This window comes from Melitaea cinxia, chromosome 16, assembly GCF_905220565.1.
Source record: "Melitaea cinxia chromosome 16, ilMelCinx1.1, whole genome shotgun sequence".
NCBI lineage: Eukaryota > Metazoa > Arthropoda > Insecta > Lepidoptera > Nymphalidae > Melitaea > Melitaea cinxia.
Genome location: NC_059409.1, coordinates 14,200,405 through 14,214,702, shown reverse-complemented (window position 1 = coordinate 14,214,702; position 14,298 = coordinate 14,200,405). Strand labels below are relative to the sequence as shown.

At 36.3% G+C, this 14,298-nt stretch overlaps 1 protein-coding gene across 1 annotated transcript in view; it reads left to right on the top strand.

The window, feature by feature from the left end:
* Positions 1 to 14,298, top strand: part of LOC123660969 (mitogen-activated protein kinase kinase kinase) — a 76,279-nt gene that overhangs the window by 59,538 nt on the left and 2,443 nt on the right. The window contains exons 6-8 of the mRNA XM_045595986.1: positions 4,423 to 4,593; positions 7,814 to 7,978; positions 12,996 to 13,100. Of these exons, the coding sequence (XP_045451942.1) occupies positions 4,423 to 4,593; positions 7,814 to 7,978; positions 12,996 to 13,100 (441 nt within the window). The remainder of the gene's footprint in view (positions 1 to 4,422; positions 4,594 to 7,813; positions 7,979 to 12,995; positions 13,101 to 14,298) is intronic.

Here is a 14,298-nt window from a genome sequence, read left to right as displayed (position 1 = left end):
TATGTGACTCAATTAGTTGAAACGGGACAGAAATTGGCTGGAACTGGTTTTCATATCAGCGACGAATGGATAGGTTCATTGCTGTTGGCGGGATTGCCTGATAAATTTTCGCCAATGATAATGGCGATCGACCATTCTGGAATTAATATCACAACGGATTCGATCAAATCAAAATTATTAGATATGGAGTCGGTAGTTCGAGAAATTAACGGAACTGCTTTTGGTACACTTCATAGTAAAAATCAATGGAGCCAACATAAGAAAAAGGTTATGCAAATCGACAAAGACAGAAGCGGCAGCAAAGATGGCGGTCAGTTGTCAAAATCGAAAGTGAAATGTTTTCGATGTAAACAAATAGGACATTATCGGAATCAGTGTCCAAATGCAAATAATTCCAAAGAAATAGATCGGAAGCAAACGAACGCATTCAGTGCTGTGTTTCTTAGTGGATTTTATAGCAAATCTGATTGGTATGTTGACTCTGGTGCGAGTGTACATTTAACAACAAATGAACATTGGATTATAAATCCGTCTTACGAACAATGTGTAAAGGAAATTGTTGTTGCTAACGAAAATAAAGTACCAGTTAAGTGTTCCGGCAGTGTACAAATAACTACTTGTACTGATGAATGTGTTTTTGATGTGACAGTATTAGAGGTTATGTGTGTTCCAAGTCTCACAACAAACCTCTTGTCAGTGAGTCAACTTATTAAAAATGGCAATAAAGTGAACTTTAGAGCTGGTGGTTGTGACATTTATAATAGCGAGGGAGTTTTGGTAGCTGCAGCTACTTTAGTCAATGGTGTATACAGACTCAATATGCCCGTGCATCTGTCAGCTGGAGCGGTGGTTTCAAGTGAAATGTGGCATCGCAGGCTCGGACATGTCAACAGTTCCTGCCTAAATAAAATGCAGGATGCTGTGGAAGGTTTAAACATGGAGCAGAAAGCGGTGATAAGTAAAAGTTCCTGCGTGACATGTTGTGAAGGAAAGCAGAGTCGTTTACCTTTTCCAAGCAGTGGCAATAGAAGTACTCAGTTGCTAGAGATTATCCATACTGATGTATGTGGACCTATGGAAATTGTCTCTCTTGGAGGATCAAGGTATTTTATTATCTTTATCGATGATTATAGTCGCATGACTCACATTTACTTTATGAAAAACAAAAGTGAAACTTTTCAATGTTTTAGAAATTATGTAGCCAGTGTAGAGAATGCACATAGTAAAAAAATAAAAATTCTTCGCAGTGACAATGGTCGAGAATTTTGTAGTCATGAATTTCAAAATTATTTAAAGCAAAAGGGTATAACTCACCAAAAGACTAACACATATACACCTGAACAGAATGGTTTAAGTGAGCGCATGAATAGAACTGTTATTGAAAAGGCTCGATGCTTATTGTTTGATGCTGGTTTGAAGAAAGAGTTCTGGGCAGAGGCAACTAATACGGCTGTTTATTTGCAGAACCGGACAATATCAGCTGGCTTGAACAATAAAACTCCTTACGAATTGTGGACTAATAAGAAACCTGATATTAGTCATCTTAAGGTGTTTGGGAGTACTGTTATGGTGCATGTTCCTAAAGAAAAAAGGTTAAAGTGGGACAAGAAGTCTGTTAAATGTATTCTGGTGGGCTACTCAGACAATATTAAAGGATATAGGATATATAATCCAGAATCGAAGTTGATAACCAGCAGTCGTGATGTCATAATAATTGAAAATAAATTGCATAATAGCAATGTGACAGCTACTGTAGAGAACTTAAATTTGAATACATCTCCCATAGATGAAACAAAAGAAACTTCAGATTCAGTGGGGGACAGTTGTCAGTCAGATGATTCATTTATCTCATTTACCGATAACTCAGAAGATCCTTCTTTTGTGCCGAGTGAGACTGAAGAGTCAGACAGTTCTGCAGGGAGTACTGGAAGTGCAATACGAGTATTGCCTATTCGACCTAGGAGTAAACCAGATAGGTATGGTTTCTCAAATATGTGTACAGAAAGTTGCAGTGCGTTAGATGACAGCGAGTTAACTTTGGAGGAAGCTCTGCGAGGCCCTGAGAGGGAAAACTGGTTACGTGCTGTTAAAGAAGAGATACAGTGTTTTAATAACAATAGTGCGTGGGAGCTTGTAGATGCTCCAAAAGGTGGAACTATTGTCAAGTGTAAATGGGTACTTAAAAAAAAACATGATGGAGACAATAACATTTGTTACCGTGCTAGACTAGTTGCAAAAGGCTATAATCAAAAATGGGGTATTGATTACAACGAGACTTTCTCCCCTGTGGTTCGTCATACTACTTTAAGGTTATTGTTTGCTTTAGCAGTGCAGCTTGATTTTAAAACTAGTCATTTAGATGTTAAGACTGCGTTTCTTAATGGAGAGTTGGAGGAGACTATATATATGGAAAAACCAGATAGTTTTGAATGTTCTAATGTTGATAAAAATAAAGTTCTTAAACTGAATAAAGCTATATATGGTCTCAAACAATCTTCACGTGCTTGGTATAGAAAAGTTGATGATGTAATGTTGAGTAATGGATATAAAAAATCAAAAATAGAGCCATGTTTGTATACCAAAATTGTTAATGAACTAAGAACAATAGTAACTTTGTATGTTGATGATTTTTTTATTTTCTCAAATGATGAAAAGGAAATGATATTTTTAAAAGAAACTTTAAGTAGAAAATTTAATATTAAAGATTTAGGTGAAATTAAAAAATGTCTAGGTATGAGTGTGAATTATGATAAAATAAATAATGTTGTTACATTAAGTCAAGCAGATTATGTAGATAAGCTGTTACATAAATTTTATATGATTGATTGTAAAGCTAGTGATACCCCCATGGAGGCTAAATTAAATATTGTTAGAAATGAGTGTCAGAAAAGTGATAATCCTTATCAGCAGCTTATAGGGAGCCTTATGTATCTTGCTGTTCTTACTAGGCCAGATATTGCTTATTCTGTTGGGTACTTGAGTCAATTTAATAATTGTCACAGTAATGAACATTGGTCTTATGCTAAAAGAGTTTTGAAATATTTAAAAGGGACTAAAAATGTGGGTTTAAAATACTGTAAAAATGGAAATGTTGATATTCAGGGCTATGTTGATAGCGATTGGGGAAATAATTTTGTAGATAGAAAATCTTATTCCGGCTTTTGTTTTATGTTGTCGGGTTCTGTCATTTCGTGGGGTTGTCAAAAACAAAAAACAGTAGCGCTCTCAAGTACTGAGGCAGAGTATATGGCACTCACAGAAGGTTGTAGGGAAGCAGTGTATCTTCAAAATTTACAAAATGAGATAACTAAGCGATTGTATACTGTTGTATTATATAGTGATAATCAAGGTGCTAAAAAGTTATCAGAAAATCCTGTGTTTCATAACAGAACTAAGCACATTGATATCCGTTATCACTATTGCAGGGAAGTTATTTTTAATAAGATAGTTAAAGTTGATTATTTACCTACAGACAATATGCCAGCAGACATTTTTACAAAAGGTTTAGTTTTAGTTAAGCACCGTAAATTTATGAACATGCTGGGTATTGTTAATGTTTTATAACTAATGTATTGTAATTTAAAATTTGCTGTAATTTGAGAGTGGGGGTGTTAAATTGTGAGTACTCAAATTACTGTTTATAAGTTATCTGTGGTGATTGATATAATTAGTCTGTGTCATTGTTGTACTCTGTGTAACATAAATTTAAAATATATTCCTCTTCCGTTTTTGGTCAGCACAAGTAAAAGCACGTTTCATTAAGCCTCTTAATTATAAGATAATTATAACAATTTTACATTAGAAAATGATCAAGATGGTCTTTTGGTTGTCACACTATACTTACTAGCACAAAGATCGCGCGGCTCGTACGTCTCGCGCGATTTGACCAAATTTATCTAAACTTGCAGAGCGTAAAATTATGAAATGGCTCTTAATGACTACTCCTAATCACTTGTATTATAATTAACTTTATCTATAAAATAATTAGACCTATGAGGCTGGGACTCAACAAATAATCTTGAAGTTTTGTAGCATCACTTTCATTATTAACCACTCGAAAAAAAAATTGTGTGCGAAAGCAGGGTGTAACAAACAATGAGAGAAGCATTGTTCAATGTCATTGATAAATATCGTAAATAATAAGGGGACTAGAAAAGATCCCCGAGATACTCCCGAAGCTTAAGCTTAAGATCTATTGTGAATGTACGAAGTGAAACAACGAAACACTTATTAACCCCTGATACCGATTTCCTCGAGGAAAGCATTTTATAGTCTAGGTGCTTTTACTCATCACAAGAACCAGGGTACATTTACGTTTCTAAACAGTGGTCATGAATAAAACATTATTATAAAGATAAGGCAAACCTAAGTAGTACATATCAGATATGATATGAAACTCACTCTATGATTCCAAAATTTCAGGCAAGTTCAGTAAGATAAAGTTGCTCAAGAAGGACACAATATCCTCGCCTCTCGACTTCCGTCACACACTCACAGTGCGTCCCTCGGAGGACGAGTGCAGTGTGAAGCAGCTGGTCGCAGTCGCCACGGACACGCCGCCAGGTTCACCGGCCATCATGAGGGCGATTGCGCGTTAGTGTTGCATAAACTGATTTTATAAAAATTTTGAGTATTTTTTGACTCTGTAGTCTCAGAATTTGACGGTTTTTTTTTTAAGATTTCAATAATTTCGCTGAAATCAATTATGGAGGAAATTGGTAAATAAGACTAGACAATTTCACTGTTAATAGACTTTTTTTTTTTAATTATACTCACTAAGGTCTGTTTTTTTGGAATTGTCCTAATTGGTAAACAAATATGGCGTACTTATGACCACAGACAATTAGAGTATAGTGTAGCTTAGTGAAGTGACACAAAGAGCAAATGAATGAACAATATCAATAAGCCATAGACAAAGTAAAATTAATTTTACATCGAAATATTTAATGATACCATATTGCTAAAATTATTTCAAAACCTAATAATATATTGAATATTTTTGCTAAGAATTAGTAGAGGTACAGAATTACGAAAAAAAATATTAATCGAGCATCGAGCATAAAAGGCAACAAAGGGGACTGTCCATTTTGACCCAAGGTGAACAGAATTCATACAAAAAAACATACCAATAATTTTCATAAATTAAATCATGTTTATTCGTGAATTGCAGTTTTATCAATATAAACTGATGAAAAGTTTATTTAATAAGTATTTTAATTCATTAATTATATACTTCTAGTTTATTTTCGGTTGGTGATTTGATTACAACTCGTTGCCAGTCTTAAAAAAACAATTATTATTAACGAACAATCGATTTTAAAATATTTTTAAATCAATTATTTGTTAAAATCGATTAAAAGTATTGTTAAATCGAATTAATAAGAAAAAAGTCTAAAAAAAGTCTATAAAAGTGTATTTAGTAAAAAAACATTTAACTTTGGTGAAAAATAAACTATTTTAGAAACATTGTTATTGACTAAATAAAAAGCAAGCAATTAATTATATTAAATTCGATTATCGATTTAATCGATTTATTTGTTTATTGAAAATATTATTTATTATGGCAACCCTAAACTACAGACTTTTGCTTCATACATTCATTTGACTTCGATGTTGCTTTCATGGTGATATAGCAACCTACTGTAAGGTTTTCCGTCAACCGAGAATTCATCACTACTGCGACGTAAAATACACAGTAGGCATATTCATAAGTAGGAAAATATATTTTGTATTTATTTTATATGTAAACAATAAAGGTCAGGCAGAGAAGCCATAAAAAAATATTATTGCAACTGCATGGTTGGTCGACGGACAGTAGGTTGTTGTGGCCATGTCATGAAATTATTTGGTTTTTGGGCTGAAAAAGGTTTCAAGATTTTATAAATCTACCTGCCTAGTTTTTAGATAACATTCTGTTAACGTACGAATCCGATTAGTAAAACAAAAATAACAAAACAATGATTTTTTATTTCAGAAACCTTCTTGTAATTATCCACAAAAAAACAAAAAATGAAACACCTGGATACAAAACTATATCATTTTTCTAATTCATACTTGTTAGTACTACTAACTTAATATATAATTATTATTCTCAGTGACTGTCCACTCGGGGCCGAAACCCCCATACAAAGTGGACAGTCCCCTATATGTATATTTCGTTTATGTGATATGGTCGGTAAAAAAAAAAGCCAAAAATAAAATTTACAACAAAATAAAGGGGCCGCCTGTGTCTAAAAAAAGTCGACCCTATTTATATTATTGTCACATTATTTGTATTTACTATGAATAAAAAACCTTGCGCCGGCGGCACACTCTCTCTAACATCTAAAAAAAGGACTAATAACATTGTACTCCACGAAGCTCTCATTGGGTAATCTTAAGTCTCATCCTAAAGTCTCAAAATTTTTTCCTGTGAACTACAGTAAGTGCCGTTGCTATGTGGTATACTTTAATATTATATGGGATAGCATTAAAAATGTTCAGGATGAAATTGATATTCAGAAATATTCATAATATAAAATAAAACCTTTACAATGAACACTTTACCATAAATGATTGACATTTGCAATATTTTGTAAGCATTTTTTTTGTGCGCTCAACATAAAAAAAAGAAGAAAAAAAAACAATTAATAACAAAATACAAATAAATAACAAATCGCTTTACTGTAATATTATTTAACAAATTATAATTCGTGAAATTTTAAAATATAGTTAAAGAACATGGCCTATTTTATCGCTCATGCTGTTCATTCACTTATACTCATTCACTTCTAAAAATATTATGACCACATCCCTATTTGCCTTATAAAAAAAGATATTGAAATGTCATATTCGAAAATATTAGTTATCTGTACTCTCGGAATTCGTATTTTGTAGTTTTTATGTGTTTAAAATGATAAATTGATATTTGTTTTTAGTGAAATAAATAGTAAATGGAGTTTTACAAATGTCCGTAAGCTAATATTTTGTGAAAGTGAGTGATAAATGCGGAAAAAACGTGAATTACGATTGACAGCGGTTTGTTTACCAATTAGGACAATTCCAAAAAAACAAGATATAGTCAAACAAACTCAGATTCAAATCAATTTTTATTTTTAAGACTTCAGCGATAGATGGCGCTCTCTATGTTTTACCTCACGTTGACATTATTTATGTATGAGTATTATACAATTTTGTGGTATGTTAAATTTGTATCCCATGGAAATGTACTGTAGGTGTACAAGGTTTTTTATTATTGACATCTCTGGTTGCATCGCTTGTTTTTGACCTGTCGACACTTAAGTGTTATGCAACCAAGCAGATATCACTCGAAGTGATGTGATTCCGTTAAATATAAAATGTATCCTAAAGCTAACTTTTCTAAAAACCAGTATCAGTACTGACTTCAGTTTCGGATCGCGCCTGTCGTTCGTTCGCCTAACTATCTTAAATGTAAATTTTGTATTTTCTACATCGCGCTCGGTCGTTACGACCAAAGCCAGCCCTGCGGTCACCAACCCGCCTGCCCACCGTGATGACTACGGGCAACACACACGAGTTCGCGCACACATGAGTGGACTGTGATACGCGTGCGTGCATGACGGACGTGCGTGCATGACGGACGTGCGTGCGTGCGTGCGTGCGTGCGTGCGTGCGTGCGTGCGTGCGTGCGTGCGTGAGTGCGTGAGTGCGTGAGTGCGTGCGTGCGTGCGTGCGTGCGTGCGTGCGTGCGTGCGTGCGTGCGTGCGTGCGTGCGTGCGTGTGTGTGTGCTCGTTCGTTGATCGCTCGAGATTCTCACCGATCCCTACACCGATGGCTCGGTTCGTTTTCCAGTGCCGGCGGACGGCGTGAAAGGCAAGACATGGGGCCCGTCCACCGGCCACCAGCGCGCGCGCGCGCACCTGCCGCTGCCAGCGCTGCGGCCGCGTGCGCACCGCCCCTCCACCTCCGCGCCGCACCTGCCGCCGCACGCGTCGCCCGCCAGGCACCCGCTGCCAGGTACACACCACCACCACCACCGCCCCCACTGACCGCCCCTCCACCTCCGCGCCGCACCTGCCGCCGCACGCGTCGCCCGCCAGGCACCCGCTGCCAGGTACACACCACCACCACCACCACCACCGCCCCCACTGACCGCCCCTCCACCTCCGCGCCGCACCTGCCGCCGCACGCGTCGCCCGCCAGGCACCCGCTGCCAGGTACACACCACCACCACCACCGCCCCCACTGACCGCCCCTCCACCTCCGCGCCGCACCTGCCGCCGCACGCGTCGCCCGCCAGGCACCCGCTGCCAGGTACACACCACCACCACCACCACCACCGCCCCCACTGACCGCCCCTCCACCTCCGCGCCGCACCTGCCGCCGCACGCGTCGCCCGCCAGGCACCCGCTGCCAGGTACACACCACCACCACCACCGCCCCCACTGACCGCCCCTCCACCTCCGCGCCGCACCTGCCGCCGCACGCGTCGCCCGCCAGGCACCCGCTGCCAGGTACACACCACCACCACCACCGCCCCCACTGACCGCCCCTCCACCTCCGCGCCGCACCTGCCGCCGCACGCGTCGCCCGCCAGGCACCCGCTGCCAGGTACATAATACCACCACCACCGCCGCCCCCACCAGCCCACTCACCATCGACTGTCGACACCTATATTGCTGCTCGGCCGCTGCGCTCGCATCGAATGGTAGTCGTAGTCATTTACTGGGTAACGTATATTGATATCAATGATCACGTCTATTCTCAAGTACTCCGTTACCAGATCATCAGTCCATCGTGACCGGTCTGTAGAAAACTACTCTACTACGAGGATCACCTATGATGCACCTGCTTCTGATAGGTAATATCGTTGTATCAGTATAATACGCTAGTTCTCACCAAACCCTCCTCTCCGCTGTCTGATACAGAATATCCATACGTACTGCACTCCATATCAAGCAAGGTACGGCTTATATTATTAAAGTAACTTAACGTTATTTTTATAAAGATGTTCTTAAGATATGACCAAATTTCTAACTCAACAAATTTTATAAGGATCTAATTTATATAACTTTCAATATTGTACAAATTAAATGTATATTTTGTTTTTGTTAGAAATAAGCTCATCGTAGGTCATTTGTAATATAAATTTCAAATATTTCGCACAGGCAAAGGCTAATTTAAAATTAATTTTGTTAAGAAAATCGAAACTATCTTTCGTGACTCGTGATACAAAGTAATCTGAATTCAATAAATCAGATTACTTTGTATCACGAGTCCATATCGATAAAATTAACTACAAATAAAGTAATTGAAAATATCGTCAACGAAAATACAGTAAACCGTAAGAACGCAAAATAACCAAAAACCGGGCCACAGGCATAGCGATTAACGCGATCGAGGAAACGAAGCGAAAGCCGCGAAAATCGAAATCTCAAGTACGAACGCCGAAGGCCGACCTCGCCAAAAAGAGGAGCGGCAGCCACGACGACCTCCTGCGGGAGAGGGAGCCGCGCCGCCACCGCTTCCTGCTGTGCCCCGGCCTCGCCCCGGCCTCGCCGCCGCTCGCCCCGGCGCCGCCCCTGGAGCCGCCCCTGGAGCCCCTGGCGCACTACGACACCGTGTTCGACGCGCCGCCCCGCAAGGACGTCAAGCGCAACTTCCTCAAGAGCATCCGCTCGAACAGCCTCGCGGGGCTGCTGGCGGTCGCCGGCGGACTCTCCTCCGAAACGACCGAACTACTCCGGGACGAGTAGACACGCCTTCGCTCACCGTCTCTTATTCGATCAATTAATTGACTTATCATTCATTTAATAACTCACCCGTCATCTCTTTCGTACTTCGTTCATTTATTGAAACATTCTTCAAACGCTGACTTCATGATACACTACTGACTTATTCTGTCTCTCTCATTACATCATCAGATCACAAACTCATTCACACATACATTTTTTTACTCTCGCATTCCTTCATTCACTCAAACACTAGAACGAAGCGTACAAACTCGTTGCCATATTGAATACATATCGGTGTCTTGACATTCCTACTTTAGTGCATTTCGTACGAATGTATTTTAAAGATCCAGTGTATTTAATACTAATCGTTATAATACGTTCCGGTACTCGTCTCTGTGTGATGATCAGTGAAAATAATAAATGTAGTTCCATGGATTTGATATTAGTTCATAAATCTAGGTTAAGAATAAAAATAATTAAAAAAGACTTATTCTTCATAGGCTTATTTAGGTATAGTTCTAAGTTCTAGTATATGTTAAATGATTCTGTTCCATTCGAAATGATCGTCAGTTTTTTTATTATTATATTCTAAGTAAATGAGCGTTTGTAGAATGTACATATAAATGAAGTTAAAATCTTTTTCATTTTATGTTTTTATTTGGATAATTTACAAAAAAAAAAAAAAAAAACTACAAAGTTGCATGATTAAAAAAACTGTCAAATCTATTTTATAAATCATTTAAGGCGCATTTATCTCACTAGCAGTAGCTTAATTTTAAGATTATTTTAATAGTATGATGAAATTTACGTATGTATCAACTATTTGTGTTCATCTGTTTTTTTTTTTTTCTTTTTTTTGTCATTAGTAATGGTAATGACGAAAAAAAGGAAATTTTTGGCTAATCTTAGTTAGGGACAGAGTTAATTTTAGATTTTCTTTAGGTATTATTTTAAAAGACTTAAAAGTGAATAAAAAAACAGTCGACTGAGAAATTTATACATCTTGCCAATTTTAATAAAATTGAACCTGGAATGATTAAGTTAAAACTAAAATTATTTGTTGTTCTTTTGCAGTTTATTTCAATGGTTTTTATCAATGTGTTTTTTTTTCTCGCTGCAAAGGAACATCTCAAGATAGTCTGCCATATCCCTGTAAGTACATTTTGTTTCATGTTACATCTGAGGATAGTCTTCATTGCAATGCAATAGACGCTATGATATGATAAACAATTGTTTGATTTTTTTATTTTGTATTTATTCGGACATGTCACAAGCAGTGCATTTTAAATAATCTGTGCGAAATGAATTTATGGCAGATTTGACATATCGATTTAGAGTATTTTAATTTTTTATAATTATTTAAAATTAGGACGAAGTAGATGCGTTTGTCGTGTGATATTCGAATTTGTGCATTATATGTTGATGTTTTTTTTTTTTTGTATTCGTTTGAATTTTTATTCTTTTTGTAAATTGTAAGCATTTGTCTGCTTTCAGCCTGTTTTCATAAACCTAGTTAAAGTTAAGCTATGCATGCTTCTCAGTTCATAGTTACGCTATAATCAGTCGTTTATAAGTAATAACTATATATGTATTTGTCGTACTTACTTATGTTAGTTCGTATGATAATGCTTCGTCTCATATCACCATGGCACGCTTTCAAATGTTTACAATTATTATGGTGACGTGTATTTGAAAGTCTATGGGATTTTGATAATACACTTTTCGTTTATGGCTTAGTAAAGTTGTACATTATGTATATAATCATATAGGCTTTCAATATATATATGTACCTGCTCGGGTCAAAATGTATCAAAGAAAATGATTTCTTAAAGAATCTTATTAATAGTTTGGAAAACCGTGATTTTTTTGTTAAATTTTGTTTATTTGTCGGTTGCTACATTTTGGCTATCCGAGTATGTTTACGATAGGTAAATGATTAAGATACTACAATACAGTTAAAAATAAAATTAAAATCTTCCGCCGTAACCGACAGTAACATCCCGTGGTGGTGGCGACAAGCTAGAGGCTCCGACTTTAATAACTAGAAATATAAAATTAATTACACGAACTTACGCCCTCTGTAAAAAATATACAGAAACTTCGGTGATCTGGTTTTCTATAGTTATTATTAATTAGTATATTATTTTTATATATCAAATAAACCTTTTCCATAAAATCGATCTTGGTGTATTCTTTTAACATGGGTTTACTAATATTAGCGACTAACCAACCCCATAACATTAAAAGATTTGTCTATGGTATTACCAAAGAGATGCAGATTAAAAAAAAAACGGTGAAGGGTGATCGGAGTGAATATAAAAGTCAGCTTGCGCTTGTGTCAGTCCGACTGTGAAGAATAAAAGATATAACGATTAACAAACGTGCCAATGAATTATTTTGCACATGTAAGTATTATAATTTTTTTTTTTTCTTATTATATACTGTATCCATTTGCTTATATTTAGAATGAACTGTTTGGCATGCGTAGAATACATTTGAAACACAGCATGTGTCATGAACACGTAGTTATCCTTGTATAGTTATATTGTTAGTTATCTTTGTATTTCCTTTTTTGTTCGAAACGTCAAAATTGTATTTCTTCTCACAGATTAAAAATGTTATCTTGATACTTTGTTGATATTTGTAAATCTTACAGTTGTTTTGTTTGCTTATTATAAATGTAAATTTATACATAAAATTGTGTCAATAAAATAAGAATGTCCAAATTTATGATAATCTAAAGTATTATTTTATTTTTTTTAGATTTTTGTAGCAAATCTAGATCCTGAAAATCTTTAACTTCATATGTTATAACTTAAACATTACGATAACTCTACATACATACGTCGAATTCTTGGATAAAATTATGAAAAATGAATATCCATGAATTGGACCAATTCACTTCATTTTATTTTACAGTCCATTTCAATAGCATTTGGTACGAAACCGTAAAACTTCACGCCTAAATATCTTATAATAAAAAAAAAAATACGTTTCTGTGTTAATATTTTATGTAAATGCTTATTGCAAAGGACTGAATAATACGATTTTTAAAATGCTGCCAAGTTCTATTGTTTTTTTTTTCGTTTCATATGCTTATGGCATATATAGTTAGTTAATTTGTGCCAGAACTACAATTTTCAGTGATGAATATTAAAATATAGCATCGAATTTTTTTTCGCATTTTTAAAATCGTATGAACATTTCGCTTGTTAAACTTCAACGTTTTTGTATGTCACATCATGTCATGTTTGGCACGCACTAGTTCTAATACTAACCTATGGTTTTCATTCACATAGGTTGTTTTCCTTACACAGACTTCAGTCCCGACGACTGGGGGCCCGAGTATCCCTTGAGCGCCTCGCGTTATACCGTACCGATGCCCACGCTTTATAGCACTGAAGGTGAGTTGAAGTTTGAATAGTATTCCTAAATAATACTTTATACTCTTTGACATTTAATACCTTTTTCTTCTTATTGTTCTATTTAATAGTCAATATTCTTTAAAATGTAATAATTAGTAAATTATATTGTCCCCACCATTATTATTATAAGAATGAAGATTATAACAAAGATATTTTTCGATTAAAAATTGTGTTGACACCATAATTATGTGGTGCTGCCAGTGTCTAAAGGCCGCGGTAGCCCTCTTTCCATCATATTATATACTTCAAATATACTTATATTTATGTGCTCTATGGGTCAATCACCTTTAAAAACATTTCAAGCGTAAAGAAAAATACAGTGAATTATAGTGTTTTATTTAACTTCTCTTAGTACACGATAGTGCAATTCCTTTTTATTTTTCGTTTGCCTGCAAACACAATCTAATATATAAAATTCTCACGTCGCGGTGTTTGTAGTTGAACCCCTCCGAAACGGCTTGACCGATTTTCATGAAATTTTTTGTGCATATCGGGTAGGTCTGAGAATCGAACAACATCTATTTTTAATACCCCTAAGCTATAAGGGGGGGGGGGGTTAAGAGGATTAATAAAATATTATGAAATTTTGTGTGCATATCAAGTAGGTCTTAAAATCGGTCAACATCTATTTTTCATTGCCCTAAGTTATAAGGAATTGAGAAGGTTAATAAAATATATGGCAAAACAACGTTTGCGGGGTCAGCTAGTTATATTTATATTATACAAAATAATTTATACAAGCAAATTTAGAATCTTTATTATCTATGTAATCCTGCACAGAATAATACGTTTTATCTATTTATTTATTTTGAATAAACACGTTAAATTTATGTTGAGACAATTGAAAAATTGGTTGTGGAATTTTATTATACATGTTAATACCATAACCCAGAAAAGAGACGTTTACTTTGCGCAGTCTACGGTACTATCTAGCACCGTTATACTCAAAATGCGGCTCGCGGGCCGCATGCGGCCCGCCGTGCTTTTGTTGTTGACCCACCTGAAATTACCAATTTATTGTAAACCAATTTCAATTTTGCGCCCATTAGAAAACGCGTTCGGATCAAAAACGTGAGACGATCCAAATTGTAATTACTCCTAAGTTGTTCGATGAGTTCATTGATTTTAAAAACGACACTAATCTTGAAGTTTTGTTTAAAGAAAAAAGGGAAAAACC